Genomic DNA, 25,629 nt, shown 5'->3' on the forward strand with positions numbered 1-25,629 from the left:
CCTCCAGCACGTTACAAGAAATGCTTCTTTTGGGAGAAGAATCCAGTGATGGATAGTTAGAGCACTAAGCCCAGTGCTCCTTTTTTTTTCTTTTTTCTTTTTTTAATGTTTATTTTTGAGAGAGAGTGAGTGGGGGAGGGACAGTGAGTGGTGGAGACACAGAATCTGAACCAGGCTTCAGGCTCTGAGCTGTCAGCACAGAGCCCGATGCGAGACTCGAGCTCATAAACCTCAAGGTCATGACCTGAGCCAAAGTCAGATGCTTAACCGACTGAGCCACCCAGGCGCCCCTAAGCTCAGCACTCTGGACGTAGCTGGTTAAACCTATAAATGGCCAGTCACCTCCTCTGTAGCAAAAGCAAAAACCCTTGTCTAGCCTTCATTTGCCGGAAGATGGCACTCCAAGCCACGTGGTTCTGGTCCTTCCAAAGGGTCTTGCCTTTGCAAACCATCAGGGTCCATTTGATAGAAATCTGAGTTTTGGAATTTGATTTTCCAGAAATCCAATTCTGACAGCATTCATGACCCCATCAGCCCTAGTGAAAGCTCATGACAACAATTTTTTTTTTTAATTTTTTTTTCAACTTTTTTTTTTTTATTTATTTTTGGGACAGAGAGAGACCGAGCATGAATGGGGGAGGGGCAGAGAGAGAGGGAGACACAGGATTGGAAACAGGCTCCAGGCTCTGAGCCATCAGCCCAGAGCCTGACGCGGGGCTCGAACTCACGGACCGCGAGATCGTGACCTGGCTGAAGCCGGACGCTTAACCGACTGCGCCACCCAGGCGCCCCTCATGACAACAATTTTTAAGGGCCTTATTCTGAGTAAATGGTTATTCCCCTTCCTAGGGCATAGGCTTGCTTTACAACTGTGGCTTTAGGACTTGGACTCAATCTAGCATATATTTAAATGCACACTACTCAGCGTGTATTAAAACGGTATAATTTGGACACTCAGCGACCTATTCCAAGAGGCCAATTTTGTTCTGTGACTATGTATATTGCGCATGTGTACTTTCAGACTGTGAATACTGCCTCCTCTCTATGGGTTCAGGATAAGCACAGCAGAACAGCAATCAGCAGGGCCAGAGATTGGCTCATGCCCTCATCGAGGGCCTAGCAGGAAGCAGAATTCAGCTCAGATGGTTCAAGAGGCTTTAGTGAGTGGACTGTTCGCAGAAGTGTGGGTGGTGGTAAGGGAATCACCAGAGACTGGTAACAAGAGCGGGAAGTTGTAACTTGCTAGTTACTACACCACTTGTTTAAAGGGGCAAGGGGAGAAAATGGGCAGCCAGACCCAGTGAGAGCTGGAGTGAAGGGATATCAGCCCCGCCAGAAACACACAGCTGGTACAGACAGAGCAGGGCCTCACCTTTCTTTCCTCACCTGCTGGTACCTTCCATTGGCCCCAAAAGTTAGAGGCGGGAAGCTCGGGTGATTCAGCCCGTTGGGCCAGTTAGTACTACCGGAAGCAGGGAACTGTAGAGAATGGATTTGAGGCCGTGGATGCCTAGGTCTCTGGAGGGTCTCGATGTGAATGTGTTACACAGATGGTTTTGTTTCATCAGTGGTCACCGAAATTAGTAGAGCAGCGGAGAAGAAAGAGGCAAGAGAAAGCTTTAGCTTACACTTGGCAGAGTTGAGGCATGAACCCAAGCTCTTCCCCCTTCCCCCCTCCCCACTCTCTGCCCATTATTTGAACCCGGTTTATATTGAATTATTCATACAGGGCGATTCATGACACTGATGTGTGTATCCCTGTAACCTGAGCTACACCCGACAGGGGTTACAATGTAGGGATTCTTTTGGGGCGCAAATGATCTTCAGGACCCTGTGTGAGGCCGTGGGGCAGCCGGCAGTTGGGGAAGAAACACATAAGGAATAAGTGTGACTCATCCAGGGTGATAGAGCTCATACGTGGCTGAACCAGGACAGGTAATGATTTGCGTTATGTTTTGAGAGATGGTTCAGTTTTAGTTGTTCTGTAAATTTGGCATTAAAATAGTTACTCTTTAGGAATAAGTACAAGGATTTGCCCACATCGGACAATCAGAACAGATCTGTGGTCATCGGAATGATCTGTGCGGCCCCACTGCAGCAGAAGCCTGCCAGATGCTCCTGATGCCAGCTGGGCTGGGGGGCTGTCTTAGAGGTGCCAGGGATCCCCCCGGTCTAGAACTCTGTGGCCCAGGTTTTCTCCAGGTGCATTTGGTAGAACATCAGTCTGGCGAGATCCTCCCTTGACCAAAAGTTTCTCTGGTCAAAAACATTTTGGATAACACTACATCTTGCACCTCCCTCTTGGAGGTTCAAAATGCACTTGACATTAAAGCCATCCGAAGTTATCCGGTTTCCTGGATCGTTTTGAGAGTGAGTTAATATTGAAATTTGCATTGAAGTTTATCGTCTTTCCAGTGAGTTACATAAGCCTTTCATTGGCCCTTAACGCCCACCCAGGAGAGGCTATCAGTGCAGTCCATATTCAGAAAGAAAGCTGCTTTTAGTTGCTTATGCACCTCCCTCACGACCTGATGTCCAGTACAGACATTTCTTTCTACTTCTCTTGTTTCCTAAGTTGGTAGCTTCACATTCCAGAAGCAGCCTTACCGGGGCTGTGCAAGTGTGTGTCTGTCTCCTCTCTCCTCTTCTCTTCCCTCACCATCCCTGTAGCTCTTCCCCCAGAGTCCTGGATTCATTGGGAGGAAGGGGAATTGGAGTTTTTGAGGTCCTGGGCATGCTTTGAAGAGAATTAGGTCCATCACATTCTTTGGAGAGACACATCTACTAAATGAAACTTCCTCTTGCCAGTCGCTTTCTGTAGCATGATTTAAGTATACCGTATGCTGACCAAGTCTGTTATGAAACTCCCAATGAAAGGAGAGGAGGGAGAAGAAAAAGGAAAGGAAAGAAGCAACGAAAGAGAGAGAAAAAGTCCCATTTGCCACAGCTATGTTCAAAGGAGGCAGTGACTATTGTCACTATTTGTAGCTGATCCTCACAAGGCTAGACATGGTGTCCGGTTCACAGCCCGGTGCTGAGTGGGCATTTGGTTCTGACTGCTCGTTAGGTTCCGGAGGGAGAAACAAAGATCAGTTCAGTGTTAACGGTGCTGTGGCCTGCAAACCGCTGAGTTAAAGCCTCATTCTCATTTTATGTAGAAAACCATCATAGGCCATTTGACATAGAAATAGATTTGCTCTTGTTCACGGCTGTGATTGTCTGATGTTAAAATCCCTGCTTGCAGTCCCCAATTGCTGGAAACTGTGGTTCTGAAATCCCAAACCAGATGCAGCTCATCTGGTTTCAGCTATTGTTTCTGCATGAAAGGGCAGGTGCATCCATCAAGGGTTTTGAGCAAGCCAGCGATTAGATGTCCTTTTGGGGGATGGCCAGGAAAAACATCATGGATATTCCTGTTTCATTTATATGAAGTTGTCGAATGTAACTGAGCCGGAAACTCAAGTTTAATTCACGTATTGTTGACAGAAATGTGACTAATCTGGATGATTGTGCTTCCTATGGAGCGGTTAGCAAAATCATCTTATTATAAAAATTTAGTTGCGACAACTTCACAAAAGCGCAAATTAAACAGAAACAACGGAAAGCGGAAACAACCAGAACATTTAACCTTTGGAAAATTTTCAGTCATCTCCTTTAAGAGAATGGGGGATCTCTCTCTCTCTTTCTCAAAAATAAATAAACATTAAAAAAAGAGAGAGAGAGAGAGAGAATGGGGGGAAAGCTAAACAGATATCATGCGTTCATTTCAATAACCGGCAGTCAGGATTGTATCCTGTGACCACGATGGCTTCAGCCTGATGATCTTGATTTCTTTTTCTGCATCTATGACAAGTGCCCAGATTGGTTCTGTCATTTACTTGTAGGATTTGACACTGGGTTTGTAATTTTTAGAGCAGGCCTCCCTGAATGTGCAGAGGGATTGCCTGGGTGGGTTGTTAAATTGCAGATTCCAATTCAGTGGGTCTGGGATAGGCCCAGGACTCTGCAATTGCCAGCAGACTTCCAGGTGAGGTTGGTGTTGCTGGTGTGAAGAGAAGACTTCTCTTTGAGAAAAGAAAACGTAAGGAAGACGAAAGGACTCCATCAAATAAGGAATCCGTTAATACTGCTTAATACGTTCATCAAGATGACTAATTCTTGGAAGCGATGCAGTCAGATTTGAAAGTGTTCAGAGGTTCCTTCTTTCAGGTAACCTGCATATCATATTGACCACACTTACAGTAGTCTTTCCATTTTCTGACTAATCAAATACCGGGTGTTATATTTTACGGCTTTAACAGGTACATAGGATCAGAAGGAAAAGAGGCAACATTTAGAAAGCAAACTCATATCAATCTTTTAAAACAGAAGGCAGAGAAATCCTTCTATGGTATTGCATATAACAATAACAAAGTATGGAACCAGTGAATCCAGTGACTCTTAAGGAATTACCTCAGGAGTGTAGTCTGTAGAGAGTGGTTTTATCCTAGAAACACGGCCAGCTATGTTTCCGTAGACCCAGTCTCACCCTTTTTTTTCTATGTTAGTTTCTATCTTGTAGCTTCTGTGCTTTACACTGGGGACCCTCCATGGGATTGGATTTCTTGATGGATGTGGAATAAAGCTTACAGGAAGCTTGCAGGCATTGTTTTTGGTTACCGTGGTCAAGATTTACTAGGCGCTTTTGAAGGAAACTGCCATTTTGAAGGAAACTGCCATTAACGTAGGACAGAAGTCAGTTACCCAGTTTTAGTTTTCTATTCTGAAAGTTTGATTCATTGTCTCTAAAGAGCTTTGGAGTGAGATGTAGCATTGATTTTTTGTTTTTTGTTTTTAATTTTTCTTCTCTCAAAATTGTTCGGGCTATTCTGTGTCTGGCTATTGTTTGTCTATTGTGTGCATTTCCAGATCAGTTTGAGAATTCGTTTTGTTAGTTTCCTCAAAAAAAAAGGCCTGCTAGAATTTGGTTGTGATTATGTTGAATTCTCAGTGGAGGAAGAATTGACATCTTAATAGCATTGATGAGACAATGTTGTGACAACTCCTAGATATAAAGTCCTACAACCCTTTAAAAAGGAAAACCAACTTCTGCCTTTTGAGATGCCTTCAACTGAAGGCTGAAAACGTCCTACTAAACACTTTTTAATGATAATTATCCTTTGGCAACTATAGGGCTTATGTTCCTGAAAAGTGTTGTCGTTGGCAAAACCCCATTGTTGTGGGCTTAGTATACTTAGACTTGCTTATTGTGCACATTGTTTCTGGTACTGGTTTGTTTTTAGATCATTCCTACAGAGTGACACACAGCACTACTTTTTTTAGAAGACCATTAGATTGCTTTAATTCATTATTTCTCCCAGTTGAAAGGTTACAAGGTAGTGGGAGATTTTAAGCTAGAAATTTTGAGACCCAATTCTATTCCAGGATACCCTGTGGGGAGGATGAAGAGAAACTGGTAAGGGATGAGGGAATGGAAGAGGCCCCTGGGGCCAGCCACAGTGGAGAATGCTGGTGACCTTTTACTTCCTGGCCTGATGAGGAAGAGGAGAGAGGGAGCCTCTTTGAAGGCTCAGAGAGGGGAGATGGAATTGTTGGACAGACCACCAAGAGAGAGGGTTGAGACTACTGCAAAATGGGTGATAGAGAGAGAGAGACAGAGAGTCAGGGAACTGGTGCCCCCTCCCATCCTTCCATCTCCTGCCAGCGCTTCCCATTGGTTGACACCAGACAGAAGCCAGAGGGCCAGGGCAGGATGGAGCCCCTGGGGATCCAGTTCCCGGAGCACTGGGCAGGGTGACAAGGGCAGAGTGTGGATCTGGAGGGGTACATGCAGAGTATGGGTCAGGGAAGTGTCTGCAAGTACAGTAGTCCCCCCTTAACCCCAGGGCATGCCTAAAACCGCGGATAATACCAAGAAGCCCTGTATACACTCTGTTTTCCTTTATGCATACATACATTTGATAGAGTTAGTTAAACTCTAAATTATAAATTATAATTATAATTATAACCATATAATTATAAATTATAATTATAACTTATAAATTAGTTACAGTAAGAGAGCAACAACACTAACATGATAAAATAGAACAATTCTAATAATACGCTGCAATAAAAGTTATATGAATGTGGTCTTTCTTTTGCAAAATATTACGGAGTACTCACCCTTCTAATTGTGATGGTGTGGATGATAAAATGCCTACGGGATGAGATGAAGGAAGAGGAATGACATAGGCGTGGTGACGTAGCATATGAGTGACCTTCTGACAATATGTCAGAAGAAGATCATCTGCTTCTAGCCTGTGGTTGGCCACAGGTAATAGAAACTGCAGAAAGTGAAACTGTGGGTACAGGGGTGCGGGGACTACTGTATTTACAGATGGTGTGAACAGCTAGTGAAAAGCTACTGCAGAAGCCTCTTTTCACGAGTGCAAGTATTGTGTGACTATCACTCAGGGTCTCCAGAAGACTATTGTGTTCTTCCCACCCATTCTATCATGTAATAATTCTCACTCCATCAGACTGTGTTTCTAAAAACATCCCCCTAAAGTATTCCTAAATGTCAGGTAAGGGTCTGGTGATATAACCCAAAGCAGCCTACTGGGTTAGCACAGTGTTGATTTGCTTTTAAAAGCTCATATAGTTTGCACACCATGTTATAAAATATCCATGTTAACCATAGGAACAGGGTGATTCTAGCTCAAGAAACTCCAAATTAAATCTGAAGAGCAGGCATTCTATAAAACTGTGCTTTCTCTTCCTTAGTAAATTTCCTTCATGCTTATCAGACTTTAAAAATGGCTACAGAAAACTGAAAATCATTGCATAAAATCAAACTATAGAAACGTGTACAAAAATTATTAGGACTGCATGATTTACTTTTTTCTTTGCTTATTATCTCTTTGCTTGTGGTGATTGCATGTTCTGTATTGAGAAGTATTTTCAACTCTGTGTGGCTGGGAGCAAGAGGCCATGCTCTGATACAGGCAGCCCGTAGGCAGCTACAAGGAACAACCTCTTTCTCATTCAAGTATCCCCAGTACCTTATGTTGCCCCACTGTTCCAGTCCTCTTTAAAAAAAGGTTATGAGGGCACTGAGAATTCCTTCTTGAGCACAAATCCTTAGAAAACAAGGAACAAACTGAACTGAAAACACTGTGTCTACCTCTATGTCAGGACTCATTTCCAGAGAAAGTACCATTTGGTTTTCAGTCTATTAGCGATTGCCTTTTTTTTTTAAAACTTCCATTCAAACCTGCAATTTGTACAAAATTTGGGTTTTTAAAATCATATTATTCTTACTTTTGGATCAATAAACATTAAAGTTAGAAACCACTGTGAAATTGCCTTTTGGCCACACATCCTGTTGGATGCATCTAAAATCCTTGGTGATGGTGAGCCTGGCATTTGGGGTATACTGCACAGCTTGGGGACCATTTAAAAACCTGTGGTATTTTGGTGGTACTGCTGTCTGAGATTATGCATACCATGCTTTGAGATGTTTCCTAAATACCCTGTAGCCTTTCTCTTTCTTTATTCGCAATGTGTTTGCAAGCCAGGGAGAGGCAAGTTACCAAAGGGCACCATTTAATAAAAAAGGAGGCAAGTTTGCTTAACATGCCGATTGGCCTTCCTCATATCTATCACTCAGTGATCCCAGGCAGGACTGCAATGGGGACCTCATGGTGAGGATTGTGGTCATACTATTCTTTCCAACAGAACGTGCTACACTTTTTTTATTTTATTAAAAAATTTTTTTAATGTTTATGTATTTTTAAGAGAGAGACACACAGAGCACAAGTGGGTGAAAGGCAGAGAGAGGGAGATATAGAATCTGAAATAGGCTCCCAGTTCTGAGCTGTCAAGCACAGAGCCTGACATGGGGCTCAAACTCACGAACTGTGAGATTGTGACCTGAGCTGAAGTTGGACGCTTAACAACTGAGCCACCCAGGTGCCCCGAACATGCTGCACTTTTAAATAATTTTTGGTCTTAAAAATATAAAACCAAAATGGAGAAAAGTGAGCTACTCTTGATAGTAGCCCAAATTCCACCCTCATTCCCCAGGCAAAGATTTTCCTGATTCAGGATTTGCAGTAGCACATCGGATGGTGGCATTTGGTCTTCTGATATGAACGAGAGTCACACGGAAGAATTCTATTTCCTGCTGCTCTAAAACTCTCCTCAGATGCTTCAGTAATATGGAGGAGTTGCTAATGAAGACAGTTTCTAGGAACCTAGACAGCTACTCTAGGCTACTCTTGGTTGCCTTGGCAATGTTGCTGACACATATGTGTTTCTTGGAGTTAGAGAATTGCCCAAGAAGTGTTTACTGAGCTTCAGAAAAATAACGGCTAGCAAACCATGCTGTCAATAAAGATGGTTCCATAGTCTTCACAGTGTGTCATTAACCATAAAAGATCCCTCTGTATCCTAGAAAGCCAAAGATGTGACATTGGCAATACACTTTCCTCAGATTCTCATCTGTTAGATGAGCAAGTTAGATTGCATGAAATCCATGTTCCCTGTCTGCTGTTTTACACTGTGGTTTAGGGTGAAGATGTTAAATCAAAGAAGAAAAAGGATTAACCCTTACTAAAAAGCACCTTTTGGAGCCAGGCATCAATTAGGCTCTTTTGCTTGTGTTCTCATTTAATCTCTCCAGAATTGGCATGCTCCCTGTTCTAAAGATGGGGAAACTATGGCTTAATGAAGTTAAAAGGTTTGCAGAGGTCATCCAGGTCTCATTGGTGATCAAGTGGGGTCCTGTTTCATTTGACTTTTGTCCTTATTGTTTTTCTGCTGTGCCCGTGCTGTTTCTTATAATTCAGAGCAGTGGTTCTTCATCTGATGGAAGCCATGAACCCTCTGAATAAAAGACACATTCATATTGTATTAGGCATGTAATTTCAGGTCATCATGGACACCTTGGAATCTATCTGTGGACCGGATAAAGAGCCCCCTTGCCTAGAGGGAGGCCATGATCATCTGTATTCTCAAGGGAGACCAACAGCCTTTGTACATGTTACTCACTCTTCAGGTCTCAATTGGAGAGACTCTGTGTAGTTGTGATTGTTCCTGTATGTGTATCTTCATCAAAGAAAGGGAAAGTTGCCTCCAGGGAGTAGCGATAGTGTCGTAGGATCTCAAGATAGATGTGTGCCTCAGAAGTCATCCGCAAGCCCCTACCATCAGGTACTTCAAGATTGTTCAGTGTTGTGTGTTAGGAGGTCAATAATTGTAATAGCTAACCTTCTTAAGCGCTTATTGCTGGACATTGAAATAAAAGTTTTACGTGTATGTGGGGCACCTGGGTGGCTCAGTCGGTTGAGCACCCTGACTCTTGATTCTGGCCATGATCTCAGGGTTGTGGGATCCAGCCCTGCATCAGGCTCCATGCCGAGTGTGGAGCCTGCTTGTGATTCTCTCTCCCTAGCTCTCTCTCTCCCTCCCCTCTCTCTCACTTGCACACGCTTTCTCTCTCTCTCTCTAAAAAAAAGGTTTTTTTTTACATGTATTACCATTTAATTTTCACACCATACACCGAGTTAGGTACGAGTATTCTCCTTAGTTTACAGATGAACATACTACTATAGAAAGATGAAGAGCCTTGCCCAGGGCAGATTCCAAAGGGCAGGGTGGGATGCCAGCTTCTATCCCTCTATCCTTCAAACCCAGCACCCTCTTTGTCACCTTGATATGCTGCCTCCTGTCACTTTGTTCCTACCCACAGGGAACATTTTAGCCCTCTTTTCCCTTAGGACTTCTCCCAAACCAGAGAATTCACATGCTAATGGAGCTTACACCTGAGCAAATCAATCAAGAATTCCCGAATTCCTTCCTCTATTAAATTTGATTATTTTCTCTCTGGAGCAGGCAGGTAGGAAGACGGAGAACCTTCTTACAAATGACCAAGAGATTTTTCATTCACATGTAATTCCTTACCTGTTTTTGTAGTGAAGATCAGACAAATCCATATGATGCAGAGACCAGAAACTGTTCCCTAAATTGTGCTCCAGTAAATAGTAACCTTATAAGAAGTTAGCAAATCCACATGGGAAACACAGGGTTGAATAATGTTACACAGTATTGTTTTATTGCAGGACTTCTTAAAACCTTTAATATGCTTATAACGGAAGATCATGGGTGTGCCTGGGTAGCTCAGTCAGTTAACCATCTGACTCTTGATGTTGGCTCAGTTCGTGATCTCATGGTTGTGGGATCGAGCCCCATGTTGGGCTCTGTGCTGAGCATGGAGCCTGCTTGAGAGTCTCTCTCTCTCTCTCTCTCTCTCTCTCTCTCTCTCTCTTTCTCTCTGTCTCTGTCTCTCTTTCTCCCTGTCTCTTTCTCTCTGTCCTTACCCTGCTTGTGCATATTCTCTTTCTCTCTCTCTGTCACTCAGAATAAATGAACATTTTTTAAAAAAGGAAATTGTGTAAGTTTTAGGAATTACATTGGAAGGGTGCAGTTGACTAAGGTCCAATGTATTTTCCATTCATTCAGCATTCTTTATTGCCTATATATGTGGGTTCTGTGAATTCTTCCTGGAACTGGAACATCTTACCTATTCTCTCATTAAATACTGAGTTAAAAAATAATCTTTGCCCATGTTCATTTGTATTTTTTAGGGTGCATTGTGATTTCCTCTTTTTTAACCTTTAACAATATTCTTTGATACTCTACCGAGAGATATATAGTATTTGGTTATCTTTCAAGTAGACTTGTCCCTGGATTTTTATTTTTTTACTTTTTAATTTTTTTGTGTGAAGATTTCTGAGATTATGTCCCATGGAACACTCTTTGGGAAACACTGTTTTATAAGAACATGGTAAATCAAAAGGGTAGCTGAAAACCAAATCCCAGCTTTATACAGACTTACAATACATAAACTTAGAACATCCCTGCAGAGTAGAAAGGAAGCAGACATTCTTATTCTGACTTTGGTCCTCATCCCCATGGGGTACAAAGCAGAGAAGCAATTATCCCAAAGTCCCACAGAGACAAGGCTCTCAGTCCCATCCATTTCCAACGATTATAGTCCAGAGCCTCAACACACTGCCTTAGTGAGTGTTTTCTGTTTTTCTTTTTCCAGCTATACCCTAATCTGCCCATCTCAACCTTTCAATTCACCTCCTGAAATCCTGGAGAAAGATTGTTGATAAGGTAGAACAAAGCTTCCAAAAATCTTTCCTATGATCTCTAATTAGTTAGCAATACACTTGGGTATGTAGACCGTGTAGCCAGAATGAGAGGGAAGTTGGCAGCATTTGGTGAAAATATGTTTTGTGAAGCCAAGATTACAGGCTCCAAGGAGCTCATGAAGGCGAGTGGTGGCCCTGCAGTGCTGTAGGGTCAGAGCAGGTGTAAGAGAGGACCTGGATCCTTCTTTCCCTGGGAGCTTGTCACTTGTCCTAATGGAATGATCTTGTCTTGACATCTGTGGAATCTGGTAAGGTTGTGTTGTCAGTGTTTCTGTCCCACTTCCTGCTCTGGTGACTCACTCTTTGTGTCCTGATTTTATAAGGAGGTAATGTTCCCCCAGGCCTTTTGCGAGTCAGAGGCAAATTGGATGGTTTCTGTCTAAGTGAGGGTAGAATGGGGAGAACACGTTGTGTAGAAACTGTGACCATCACTCAGCGTTTGTGGATAAATATAATAACCTATTTTGGATGGAGATGGTGTCAGATGGCTTTCATTTAATAGAAGTATGGATCTTCTTGGGGTGCCTGGGTAGGTCACTCTGTTAAATGTCTGACTCTTGATTTCATTCGAGGTCACGATCTCACAGTGTGTGAGTTCAAGCCCCATGTCGGACTCTGTGCTGACCGTGCAGAGCCTGCTTGGGATTCTCTCTCTCCCTCTTTCTCTGCCCCTTGCCTGCTCACGTGCACGTGTGTGCTCTAAGTAAACAAACAAACAAACTGAAAAAAAAAAGTATGGATTTTCTCGCCACTAGGTGAGACGCTGACTCTGGCATCACGCTGTCTGCTTTGAGTCCTGGGTCCATTACATACGAACTCTATCACTGCGGTCAGTTACTCCAATTTTCAGTGTTCTCATTGGCAAAATGGAGATAATCGTTGTAACCTGACTCACAAGGTTGTTGGTAAAATTAAACTCATTTTTAGATCGAATGCGTATAGAACGAGGGTTGATGTATTTTACATTTACATAGATGATAGCAAATAAATCAGGGATTATGGAATTATTCGTGTGGGACATTTTCACAAGAGGAGGGAGAGCAAGAACATGTCCTTTCCTCTTTGTACTCCTTTTTCTCTGTATCCTGCCCATCGGCCCCAACAGCCCCCTCTTGATTTAGGAATTTACAGTCCCAATTGAAATCCCTGGTAGGGTTTTGTGAACTTTTTGTTCTACCTAAGTCAACATCTTTCATGATTTTACTGCGGGTCAGTGTTTTTGCATTGCTGACTCATCTTCTGCTGGTACGGTGGGTAGCTGAGGTCACAAAGACTGTCTGAAGAGTGCATAGAAAGGAACCAGGAACAGAACTGCGTCCTGGTGAATTGCCTGGGTGCAGAGCTTCCGTAACTACGCGCATTTGCAGGGGCTCTTCTACAGGTGGATTGCCAACATTTTAGCAGACAAGTATTCTCTCGAACATCTGGCCAGTGGTAAGTGGAGGAATACCTCCCCCTAGCTGAGGGGCATGAGGATTCATTTAAATAGTAGAACGAGGTTAGAGGGTCATTGTATTATTCTGTGCAATATTGGTATGTCCCTGAAGGGGGCCGAGGAAGGAAGACCCAGTCTCTCTCAGAGTGTCAGGATGATTTGAAGGCTTTAATAAACTTCTTTGTCATTGAATTTTGGTATAAATGTTGTATTCTGGGTCGGGTACTGGAGGTATCAGGTTTCCTGGAAAGGTAGCTCTGAGACAAGGTTGGCCAACCCAGGCACCTAGAAGAGAGCAGGATGTCGAATGCCAGGGCGAATGTCCATTCGTCTTCCCTTGATCAGTATTCCTTAAGCTGTTTTTTTTTCCCCCACCAATAATTATTGTTTTTAAGTTGGAGCACTAAGGTGTCCTCGACTTTAGAGATGGGGAAGGATGGAAGAAAGCAGACTTCGGGAGCCTGGTACCTGACCAGGTTCGTTGATGCATGAGTGAAAACAGCTTTGGCTGGTCCTCCCTGCACCTGCATTCTGAGGTCCCTTCTCACTTACCTCTGTTTCCCTTCCAGGCCCCTGAACTTTCTTTCCTCCATTGTGTTCTAATTCTCACTTGGCTCTGTCACACCTAGGATAAACCTGCTTGTGTCTGAGATTTATACTTTATCTCTACTATGGGTCATTCTCAATTTTTTTAAGTCTGAAGGTCACTCAAATGGACAGAAGGCTGTGAACATTCCCTCTCTCACCTATTTTTGCTTATCTCCTCAAAAGTGTTTCCCAGAATGAGAGGAAGGCTCATGCCAGCCTCTGAGAGACTTTGATGCCATAATGGCTAATGTATTAAAATCTGCCAGAGCAAGGAGTGGATGTTGTAATGACGCAGACATAAATCTATAAAAGACCAGATAGAGAGCAAAGTACAGGACCTTGATAGGAACACTCCAAAGGATGATTCATCTTGTTCCTCTCAAGTTAGAGCACATTAAAGCTACTGCTTTAAGTCTTTGAACATACCTAGCAAGAAGTCAAAGATCTAGTACCCTGAAGTTTGGCCAACAGTGCAGTGTCTGCTCATAGGATACCAGCACAAGCAAATACCCTGCATTGTCATGTACCTGATGGCCTCCTTCCAGTCCTTGGAAGTCCTTATGGAACTTGGCATAGGGCCAGAGTGAGCACTTGGTAAGTGCTTTCTGAATGTGCACATGGACATGTGCGTATCTGGACAGATGAGTGAATGAATCCTCTGTACATGGGCAGGGGCGAAAGACCCAACTCTCCATGTCTTATCCAGATGAGAAGAGACCATGGTCATCCCATGTAGTTGCCTCCTGGATTCAGTGGATAGTGTATACGTGATTTTATGTGCTCTTCTTTTTTATAAATACAGAGAGTGTGGAGAGAGGGGTGCCTCCTTGTTCAGAGAAGGCTAAATTAGGCGGTTCTCTCCTTGACTGCCTAAATCAGAGAGTTCTGAATTTCTAGAGACATTACTTGGGCACTTCAGGAGCAATTGCTCTAGAGAATTGCTCTTAAAAAGAATTTAAGGGGCGCCTGGGAGGCTCAGTTGGTTAAGCGTCCAACTTTGTTCAGCTCAGGTCATGATCTCATGGTTTGTGAGTTCGAGCCCCACATTGGGCTCTGCGCTAACAGTGCAGAGCCTGCTTGGGATTCTCTCTCTTTCCCTCTCTCTCTGCCCCTCCCCTGCTCTCTCTTTCAAAATAAATAAACCTAAAAAAAATAAAATAAAATAAAACAATGTGAGATCCATGTCTTTGGAGCAGCCCAGGCAAACCATTACTAACTGCTTTAGGAGACACTGAAATCGGGTTTATTTGTGGAAATACTCCAAGCTACCATATTCCCGCTTTTCCTTCCTGTTTAATTTTTAATTTGTCCATGTCATGGTGTCTTTTTATGATCACATCAGAACTTCTGAACTCAGGCCTGAGAGGAGAGGGGTGACACAGCCAGCCATAGAGGGATGCTTCAGAATCTCATCGAAAGGAAAGGCAGTTTGAAAATGCTTATTCAACTTAAGGTGTAATTTTGCATTCGAAAACAGCAGCGACAAAATAACAAAATCCTGTTGTTTCAAAACAGTAAGGTGTCAGTGCAGATGAAATAAGCTGTGAGGTGAAAGACCGAAGTCCTGAAGCAAAACGCATGAGGCACAACATTGTCTGCCATTTGCCTGTGCCTGGAAGGTGGCTCGTGTCGTCAGAACCTGAGTATCAGATCCGTGAATGTATAGTAATCGCCCTGTAACGTGAACGTCAATGGTGCCAAACTGGTCAGGTTAATGGATATTTTCAGTTACTGGGAGAAAAATCACAAGACTCTTCACGTGTGTTTTCCAGCTGAGCCATCGCTTCCGTCCACAGGTCTTGTTGCGTGTTTCTGGTTCTGACCTTTCCTAATCCCGCATCGAAACCATCCCCCTCCCTGGAGCCTTCACCGCAGCCTAGGTCCCTGGTTCTCAGCGGCAGAAACCTGAGGTCATCTGTGCGTCTTCTCTGTCCCCACCCTGTCCATCTTGTAGGCCAACAAGTGTAGTGTGGATTGCGCTTTTTAAAAAATATATATTTATTTATTTTTGAGAGACAGAGAGCACGAGTGGGGAGGGGCAGAGAGAGAGAGAGAGAGAGAGAGAGAGAGAGAGGGACACACCACAGAATCCGAAGCAGGCTCCAGGCTCTGAGCTGTCAGCACAGAGCCCGATGCGGAGCTCAAACCCGTGAACTGCAAGATCATGACCTGACCCAAAGTCGGACGCTTAACCGACTGAGCCACCCAGGTGCCCCGGATTGTGCTTTTTAAGTGTCTGCCCAGTGTGTTTTCTCACTCAGGCTCAGTGGCATTGCCTGGACTGTGTAGTCTCTGAACTGGTCCCACCTTTACAAAGAGTCTTGCTCTCTTCTAATCTGTCCTTACCATTGTCTCCAGGCTGCACAAATCCATGCAGGTGGCTCCCTCCAAGGAAAAGCATCATTGGCTCACCACGGTCTGCAGGAGAAAATGAAAGTCTTGAGTCTTGCAGACTAATAAACCTCTCTGTCATCTGTCATCCACCTCCCACGCTAGCTTCGTCTACCCTGGTTCCCCTCACGTCGTGCCTCAGCATACCACACTCATGGTCCCTAGAACTGGCTCGCCTTTCTGCAGCCCCCTGCATGGTTGAGCACACAGTCTTCAGTAAGTCTGTCTTCTCTTCAGTTGGAGATAGGAGTGTATGGACTTCCTTCTCTGCCTACTCTTGACTGTGATTTGTGTTCTTTCGTAGGGAAAATGTCAAACTTGATACAGTTCATTATAGATTCGAGAATTAGGTGATATCTGAAATTAGAATCTGAATTTGAATGAGAAGATACTTATGTCAGGGGTGCCTGGGTGGCTCGGTCGGTTAAGCTTCCACTCTTGGTTTTGGCTCACGTTCCAATCTCATGGTTCATGGGTTCGAGCCCTGCGTTGGGCTCCACACTGATGGTGTGGAGCCTCCTTGGGATTCTCTCCCTTCCCCTCTCTCTGCCCCTCCCAGAGATTTCTCTCTCTCAAAATAAATAAACTTAATATATATTATTTTGTCCCCCTGTTTGATGAGTAAATCTCTTCTCTGGCACCTCTATTGGTTAAGCTCAGATTGCTGTTAGGACAGTGAGCTCATTACGTCTACCAAAAAACTATTTCATTTCCAGAAAACCATGAAAAATGTGTTAGTACAAAAAATTTTTTTTTATATATACATAGCTTTTACCTACCAATGCTAGTTCTCGATCTCGGTTTCGGATGGAACAAGTCTGGTCTTTATTGTGATGATCCTTCAGATATCTGAAGACAATTACACTCTCTTCCTTCTGGTCTCCTTTTCTCCCTGTTAATACCCCAAATTATATCGCATATTCCTCTTACCTCAGGGTGTCAATTCTCTCTACCTTTCTGGGGACTCTAGCTGGCTCCAGGATGACTGTGAATTTATGTGTTGCCCAGCTTGTCCAGCCGAGAGGAACTTTTGGGCCTGCTCTGTCAGTTGCTGTCATGCCTACTGGTGCAGCCTGAGAGGCCTTTGTCGACACATACAGACTGTCTGCTGAGGTCATCCCTTCTTTCTCCTGAACGGCACCCATCATATGTTTCTAGCATCTGTTCTGTTGCTTGTCGGTTGAAAGTCGAAAACATACATTCAGTCCTTGTATAATTGTATTTCTGACCGAAAGTTTTATCCTTGTTGAGTTTCTTCTTGTTAGAGAAGGTCTTTTTGTGAATCCTGATTCTCCTCATGTGAGATGCCCAATATGTGAGATCTCCTCCCCATGTATTTGTGACCCTAAGTTTATGCTGTTGATGAAATTAAAATAGGATGAGGGGTGCCTGGGTGGCTCTGTCTGTTAAGTGTCCAACTTTGGCTCAGGTCATCATCTCCTGGTTTGTGGGTTCGAGTCCCGCATCGGGCTCTGTTCTGAGAGCTCAGAGCCTGGAGCCTGCTTCAGATTCTGTGTCTCCCTCTCTCTCTGGCCCTCCCCCTCTCACTCTCTGTGTCTGCAGACTAAGAAATAAACATTAAAAACATTTTTTTTTAATTTAAAATAGGAGGAGCTGGCTCCTGTGAGAATCAGCTGAAATAAGAGACAGAATTCCCTAACGTGGTGAATGGCTTGGAGAAGGTTCTCAGCAAAGGCCAGATCCTTTCTTGCCCCTGTCCCCATGCCTTTTCTGTCTCCACTCTGTGGCTGCTGCCATCCAGATGTGGGTGTGCTGTGACCCAGAGAGGTCTGGGTCCCTTATTACTTTCAGTAGAAGAGAGAGTGTGGGATTATAGTATCGTCCACTCATAATTCCATCTCTCTTGGCACCTAGGAACAGTTTTTGTGGTTATTTTTTCTATTTTAATTATACTCTACAATTTCTAGAAATACAGATTGCAAGGCACTATGATTTAAAATTTAAATAACACGGGGCACCTGGGTGACTCAGTTGGTTAAGCGTCCAACCTTGGCTCAGGTCATGATCTCACGGTTTGTGAGTTCGAGCCCTGCACTGGGCTCAGTGCTGACAGCTCGGAGCCTGGAGCCTACTTCGGATTCTGTGTCTTCCTCTCTCTCTCTGTCCCTCCCCCGCTCATGCTGTGTCTCTGTTTCTCTCAAAATAAAAAAAAGAAACAAACATTTTTTAAAAAAGAAAATAAAATTTAAATAACAGACTTTCAGGAGAGGGTCTGTGAAAAATCCCTTTCACAATTGTAGATACGCACCCTCGAAGCTGTGTCTTTCTTAGGGTACAGTGGCCTTCAGGAATCTCAGGTGAGAACATGAGAATAAGAGTTAGGATATGTAAGTCCCGTTTGCTTCCCATAAGAAGGAAGAGGCTCTCTGTGAGTGGGGATAGGGGTGTCAGACCTCAAAAAGGGGATTTTCTGGACAGTCTCCAGTAGGCCACTTAACTATGTGTTCCTGTTTCCTCAGCTGTCATGTGTGTAAAATAAGATGTAGCTAGGGGTGTTGTGAGAACGAAAGACATGACATGTAAATCACTTTCTGTGGTTTCAGGCATGTAGCAGAGACTCGATAAACATCAGTCTCTTTTCTCCCGCTGCTGAGACCACAGTGCCTTTGCACTGCACGGATAGTGGGGGGCGGGGGCCGAGGTTGCCTGCTCAGAAGACTGACAGCTTTTCGTGGTTTTTGTGAACTGCTGACGTTACATGAGGCGTTGCTTCTTTTCAAAGGCTCAACTGCTCTAGGGGAGCCAAACATTTATGAAATAGTAAATTTTAAGAATTAGGGGGAAAGATCACATAGTAAATGCTAGGTACCTTTCCCCTGTTAGTTTTAATGTTTATGTGTGTGGACACAGGTCATTTGGGAGACTTGACTTTAAAATGAAAAATAAATTTTTTTAAGTTTATTTATTTTTGAGAGCGAGAGAGAGCGAGTGAGAGAGTGAGCATGAGTTGGGAAGGAGCAGAGAGAGGGAGAGAGAGAATCCCAAGCAGGCTCTGTGCTGTTAGCATGGAGCCTGACGTGGGGCTCGATCTCACAGACCTGAGCTGAAATCAAGCGTCAGACGCTTAAGCGACTGAACCACCCAGGCGCTCCTAAAATGAAAAAGGTAGATGGAATAAAGAAGCAAGCAAGCACTTTTTTTAAAAAATCATTTCTTTTTTTAAAAATTATTTATTCATTAAAATAATTTTTTTTAAGTTTATTTATTTAGAGGGAGAGAGTGCGTGTGTCCACATGGGGCAGAGGGAGAGAGAGACAGAATCTCAAGGAGGCACCATGCTCCACGCGGAGCCCAGTGTGGCACTCAGGCTCACAAACCGTGAAATCATGACCTGAGTCAAAACCAAGAGCCAGACCCTTCACTGAGCCCCCCAGGCACCCTGCAACTTCTTCTTTCTTAAGTTATTTTGCTTTAGATGCAGATCTGGGGGTGGATGGGAAGAGGTCTTGTAACAAGGCCCAGAATCCCTATGTCGTTGAAGTTCCTTCTTCTGCACGTGGGACCTGTGCGATTTTGCTTTGCTCTAACAGCAGTCGTCATAAAAATAATAGTGACACTATCTTGCATTTACACAACACTTCTAAGTTGATCCCGTTCTTACAGTTTTTCAAAAGTTAAAGATAATATTGTCATGTAAATAATTTTCAACTCATTAAGGCAGTGTTCATGGGGGTTTCTTATGTTTTTGTTTTTTGGGGTTTTTTTCTTTTTCTTTTTTTTTTTTTTTTTATTCTCGAATGACTTGGTGTTTTAGATACTACACGTGGGACTACTGAATAGGGAACCCAGGTGTGGTTCTCAGGTTCCTTCTGCTCTATGCCCAGGTAACTCTCTGCTGTGTCTGTGAGAGCACCTTCTCCTGTTACCCAATCCTGGGCTCCAGGAAGACGGAACCACTCCTGCCCAGTCCCACAATATGTAATGATTTTTCCAGTGATCTCTGCAGAGGCTCCTTCCTTGGTGGGAATGCAGTCTGCCACATTCCTGTCTGCTGGCATTTCCAGCACAGTTTGAGTCAGCTCGGCAGAGCATTCCCTGGTAACCTCGGCTCCTCCTAAGGGATATTGCTCACAATACTGTTAACCCTTCATGTTGCCTGTGACCCATGGTCTCTGATTTGTTACTTGTGAACCTGCCTTATTTACATCACTGGACTCTGCGTTTCTCAAGATTAAGTACTGGGGCCTGGTTTCATTCATCTTTACATTTCTGGATCCTAGTGCTTAGCAGGGGGCTTTGCGTATTCCAGGGCATCACTGAGCATTTTATGAGTTGAAGGGCATGTTCGAAGGCGGTGGGGGAGAATTTGCCTTGTGCCTGGCTCCAGTAATTCTAATACCATCCCTCAAAAATAGGCTAAGTGTCTAGTAGAATAACTTTGGTTCACTGTTTCATAAACATCTGCGTACCTGTTACGTATCAAGCATCGTGCCAGATTGGACAAGACAAGGCACAGCCTTTCAGTAATGTACAGCTTACTGGAGGAAACATGTATAAATCGATACATGCAATGTAGCATTTGCTCAGCCTGTGAGCAGCAGAACTGTGGTTAAAATCCCAGTCTGATCACCCGGAACCCAGCGAGCCAAGATGCTTCCAGAACAGAAACACTAGCTATGTTGAGTGACATCTCAAGAGAGCAAAACAAGAGCCTTGCCCTGCCTATTATTCGAAGACACTGTTAAATCAAACCGTTTTTGTTTCCTTTGCAAACTAGGTCCTTCAGAAGCTTGGGAAAGCTGATGAGACAAAAGATGAGCAGTTTGAAGAATATGTCCAGAACTTCAAGCGGCAAGAGGTGAGTACAGTTTTCTAGTTTTCGGAGGGAGAAATGGGTTGACTGTGTCTGTGAACTTCTTTCTTTGGGGTTGGCGTGCCATCCTGGGGGGTGGCACTGCTGATTCTGTAGGCTCTCTTGTGATGGGCGAACGAAGAGGCAGGAGGCACTACAGGAAGAAGCTTTGTGCTTCAGTCGTAATCTCAGGAGATGAAGACGTTGCTGGTCTGGAGCTCTTTGATACAGATTATCGATCTAAAGGAAAGACGCTGTTTGTGGTGATTTAGAGTATTGGTATAGTATTAGAGAAACAGTAGTTCAGATATCTCCCGCACAGTTATTTCAATTGTTGCATGCTTCAAGATCATGCATTCTCAAGAGGGATTATATCTCCCCCAAGAGGGTGGAAAATGATTCTTTGTGGGTGAAAAAAACGGCATATATCACGTAAATAGATCCATAGTGTATCTGTGGTATTGAAATTTCATGGGGGTGTGTGATGAGGAAAAATAGGTCTAAAATAGCTCCGTAAGGGAGATGATAATGAGGAAAAAGGTTGAGAGACATGATTAGATTTCTGCTATTCCTTCTTTTTTTTAAGTTTATTTATTTATTTTGAGAGACAGAGAGAGAGCAGGGGAGGGGCAGAGAGGAGAGAGAGAGAATCCCAAGCAGGCTCCATGCTTTCAGTGCAGAACCTGATATAGGGCTCGAACTCACGAACGGTGAGATCACCACCTGAGCTGAAACCAAGAGTTGGATGCTTAACCAACTGAGCCACCCAGGCTCCCCTGTGGTGTTTGTTCTTTTAATGGGCTGCATAAAGACACATGCATAAAGAAACGAACTCTTTCAGAAAATTATCTGTGTATATCTCTAAGGCTTGGATAAGAATGGACAGAATATCCCATTGGATATCTGGACAGAATATCACTCTTTAGAGAGCATGCATGAGGGTCAAGGTAGGGGAAGGTACACGTGGGGCCATCTGCAGTTAGAAGCCTCCCATCTGGAGATCATACTAGCCATGGGATGGGAGGAAGTCTGCACCACCAGATTCTGGAAAATGGGGTTTGGACATGGGGATGATGTGAGGACACAGCTTTATTTTCCTGGTGTCACTGGAGCTACCAGTGTCCCCAGGATGTTGTGGCCTTGGGGATGACGACAGTCAGTAATGTCAGATCATCACAGGTCTCTTTTTTATTTTTTGATGTTTATTTTTCAGAGAGAGAGACAGTGAGAGCACAAATGGGGGAGGGGCAGAAAGAGAGGGGAACAGAGGATGAGAAATGTGCTCCTTGCTGACAGCAGAGAGCCCAATGCAGGGCTTGAACTCATGAACCCTGAGATCATGACCTGAGCTGAAGTCGGACAGTTAATCGACTGAGCCACCCAGGCGCCCCGATCATCACAGGTTTCATTTTGTCCCCTTTGTTCCTGTTTGCAGATCTCAAATTGCGGAGATTTCTTTCTTCCATGTGTGTACCCGAGTACCCATTGTTTGTCTCACTGCATCCATGCTATTTTTGTCCCTCACCAACACAGGTGGTAAAAATCCAGCAGGTATGGAGCCAGGTAGACCAGTCTTCATCAGAATGCATTCCTGAAGGCCTCCAATTTCATCCCAAGACTAAGCATTGACATGTGCAGAGAGATAGATACTCCGTTTACTGTGATAGCCATGTTGTTCTGTCTGAAAGTGACGATGGAGAGAAGGGAGTTGGAGAAGAAAGCCATGGGAGACAAATAGAGCATATCCACAGAGAGCTTTGCATTCATGAAGGTAGAAGAGACAATTCTAATAGCAACGTTGGATCTAGGCCCATAGACTATGTTGGCCTCCAGTCTCCTCCAGGAGAACAGATTCTCCACATCGCCTTATGTTCTTATGCTGTGAGTTCTTGTACGTTTCTCCCTTGCACTTGGATCACACTCAGACACAGCACCATCTGGATTGCAGTGACTTCCCACAGAAAAGATGATCAGTCACTGCCCTGTTGCTTTAAGGGATTGGAGTTAGAAAGAAGTGATTCAGGTTTATAGATGTACCTGTCTGAGGATTTACACTCTACCCTTTGAAACTTCGTCTTCCTTTCGGGGGGTCCCCGTGGAGCTGATTAGGTCTCTGCTTTTGGATTTTTTCCTGGATCACTCTTATGGTGTCTTGATGCAGTTAGCATCCCAGAAGGCTAACCTTGGGAAGCATCAAGTTCAGGAATGCATTCATGACTAGGAAGCAGTTTGCATTTTCCAATTACAGTGAATTCTTATTGGCTCTTTTTTGGACTTTGTTGAGCGGGCCAGGTGAGAATTATTTTTTGTCTAAAGCACTAAAGGAAAGTACAGTTGGTCACATCATCAGCTCCATCGGTTACGTGGCACTAGCATCAGCAGCGTGAGGTGACCGTGCAATGCTGCTGTGTCTTCCACTCCCATCACAAGATATACATTTTCGTAAATGGGTACTTTCTTTTAAAAAAATGCTCGGTCCGCGAGTTCGAGCCCCGCGTCAGGCTCTGGGCTGATGGCTCGGAGCCTGGAGCCTGTTTCCGATTCTGTGTCTCCCTCTCTCTCTGCCCCTCCCCCGTTCATGCTCTGTCTCTCTCTGTCCCAAAAATAAATAAAACGTTGAAAAAAAAATTTAAAAAATGTTTAGTGGGGCAGCTGGGTGGCTCGGTTGGTTAAGCATCTGACTTCAGCTCAGGTCACGATCTCATGGTCCGTGAGTTTGAGCCCCATGTCGGGCTCTGTGCTGACCGCTCGGAGCCTGGAGCCTGCTTCAGATTCTGTGTCTCCCTCTCTCTCTCTGCCCCTCTCCCGCTCTGTCTCTCTCTCTGTCTCTCAAAAGTAAACATTAACAAGAAATACTTATTTAGTTTTGAGAGACGGCGGGGGCAGAGGATCTGAAGCGGGCTCTGTGCTGACAGCAGAGATTTTTAAATGTTATAGGCAAAATCATATTCTATCAATTCTTGAAGACCTTGGTCCTTTGTAGAATATTAGCAGATTTCAAGATCTGGGTAAAACTTTAAAATCTGGGGAAGTTTGAACAAGCAATTCTACCTTATAAGAGTGAAACAATTACGTTGGAAATACAGAAATGGTATTACTCAAAGAGTATCTTAACCCCCTCTGTCTCCCTTTGAAAACAGTTTTGCATCCAAAACATCTTACATTTGCACATACTCATTTTGATGGCTTTTTTTTGTTTTCATCAGAAAAAATAAGTTTATAGTCATTTTAGTGCAATAAGGAGGGATGGTACCTTAACCCTGTCCGTATACTAGAAGGAGAGAAGAATATGCTGAGAAAGGTGTTTCTACATATACTTGTGTAGAAACTTTAACCTAGAAAGATGGCTCTACTAAGATTGTGGCATCTCTACGAGGCCTAGTACTTTTAATGTTAACATAATGGCAAATCATTACTTTAATGGCAGATGGCATCATCTAAAGGCGACAGACTCTGAGGATATTATCTGACCCAGGAAATCAAGATTTCATGTTTTTTTCTGTGGTAATGTTTTTCAAATCCGAAAAGATACTACTTAGGGTATAAAATGAACTATATTTGTATTTGTGCACTATAGTATGGTAACTTCATCATGCTTAGTTAGTACTTAATCCAGAGTAGATTATTCTAGAATATTCTAGAAAGTATTCAAACATTTTTGGGCTCTGATGATCTTACTTTTAAATTCCCTGTAGTAAAATTCTGAAAGTCCTCATAGTGATTGATGTATGCCCTGATCCTTCATGTTGGAAACAAAGGTGGCATCAGGGTCTGTGTTTGAACTCAGGCTTGAAGCTTAGCCTTTATCTTATTCCAACCCCAGGTTTTTCTTTTTGATCACAAACCTCTTTTCCTAAAAGGTGGTTTTTGTTAGACTGAGAGCGTGGGTGAAGGGTCTATATACAACTGTCTCGGTTGTCCATTGGGTTTCCCCATTGCTGTGCTTTTCATGGTCCAGATTTCTGAAACTACTCAACTGGGGCCAAGAGGAAAGAGAGAGAAGGGGGAGAGCAAAAGGGAATGGAGTGAACTCTGCAGAGAGCTTGGGATTTTCCATGATGATGAGTACCAAAAAGAGCAAGAATTATAGAAATCTATCCAGCAGCAAGAACAAAATCTGACTTCCACATGTCCTCCCCAAAGTGTTTTTTTTTTCCTTCCTTTTTATTTTGTCTGTCTTACCAAAGCTGCTAATGAGTAGCAGAATTGACTGGTGTGAACATCGCCTACTTTCATCTGGCTGCCTGCTGCCGATTGTGTTAATGAGCAGAGAGAAGGTCCCAGAGAGGAAAGAAGGTCCTTGGCCTTTCTCCCTCCTTCTTGCTAATAAACTTGCCATTAAAATGCCATGCTTATGGCAACTGTGCTAACTGCAACAAGAATTGAATAACTTAGGGGCTGTGTGGGCTCAGATTACCAACTCTTTGGTCACATTTCAGTGAGTACAGCTGTGAGCACCCAACTGGACTTACAGTCCAAGAATAATACTTCAAATATTCCAATTAGTATTCATTATTGTTATTATTCCAATTATTAGAATCATCCAGTGACTGAAAGCTGGAGTCATGTCTTCTCCTTACTAATCTCTTCTCAGCACAGGGGACCTGTGTGGCTGCTTTCATCCTTTTATGTCTATGGGATCGAGTGCTTTGCACATAAGCTTTAAAAATACTTGTCCTACATCCCCAAAGGCAAGGGAATTAAAAGCAAAAATGAACTACTGGGACCTTATGAAGATAAAAAGCTTCTGCACAGCAAAGGAAACAACCAACAAAACTAAAAGGCAACCAATGGAATGGGAAAAGATATTTGCAAATGACATATCGGACAAAGGGCTAGTATCCAAAATCTATAAAGAGCTCACCAAACTCCACACCCGAAAAACAAATAACCCAGTGAAGAAATGGGCAGAAAACATGAATAGACACTTCTCTACGGAAGACATTCGGATGACCAACAGGCACATGAAAAGATGCTCAGTGTTGCTCCTCATCAGGGAAATACAAATCAAAACCACACTCAGATATCACCTCATGCCAGTCAGAGTGGCCAAAATGAACAAATCAGGAGACTATAGATGCTGGAGAGGATGTAGAGAAACGGGAACCCTCTTGCACTGTTGGTGGGAATGCAAATTGGTGCAGCCACTCTGGAAAACAGTGTGGAGGTTCCTCAGAAAATTAAAAATAGACCTACCCTGTGAC

At 43.6% G+C, this 25,629-nt stretch overlaps 1 protein-coding gene across 7 annotated transcripts in view; it reads left to right on the plus strand.

Annotated features, from left to right (window-relative positions):
- AMPH (amphiphysin) overlaps positions 1-25,629 on the plus strand; it is a 251,131-nt gene that overhangs the window by 87,986 nt on the left and 137,516 nt on the right. For all 7 annotated transcript variants that reach the window (XM_023250207.2, XM_023250209.2, XM_023250208.2 and 4 more), the window contains exon 2: positions 20,351-20,431. In XM_023250207.2, coding sequence (XP_023105975.2) covers positions 20,351-20,431 — 81 coding nt within the window. The remainder of the gene's footprint in view (positions 1-20,350; positions 20,432-25,629) is intronic.

This window comes from Felis catus, chromosome A2 (genome assembly GCF_018350175.1).
Source record: "Felis catus isolate Fca126 chromosome A2, F.catus_Fca126_mat1.0, whole genome shotgun sequence".
Lineage (NCBI taxonomy): Eukaryota > Metazoa > Chordata > Mammalia > Carnivora > Felidae > Felis > Felis catus.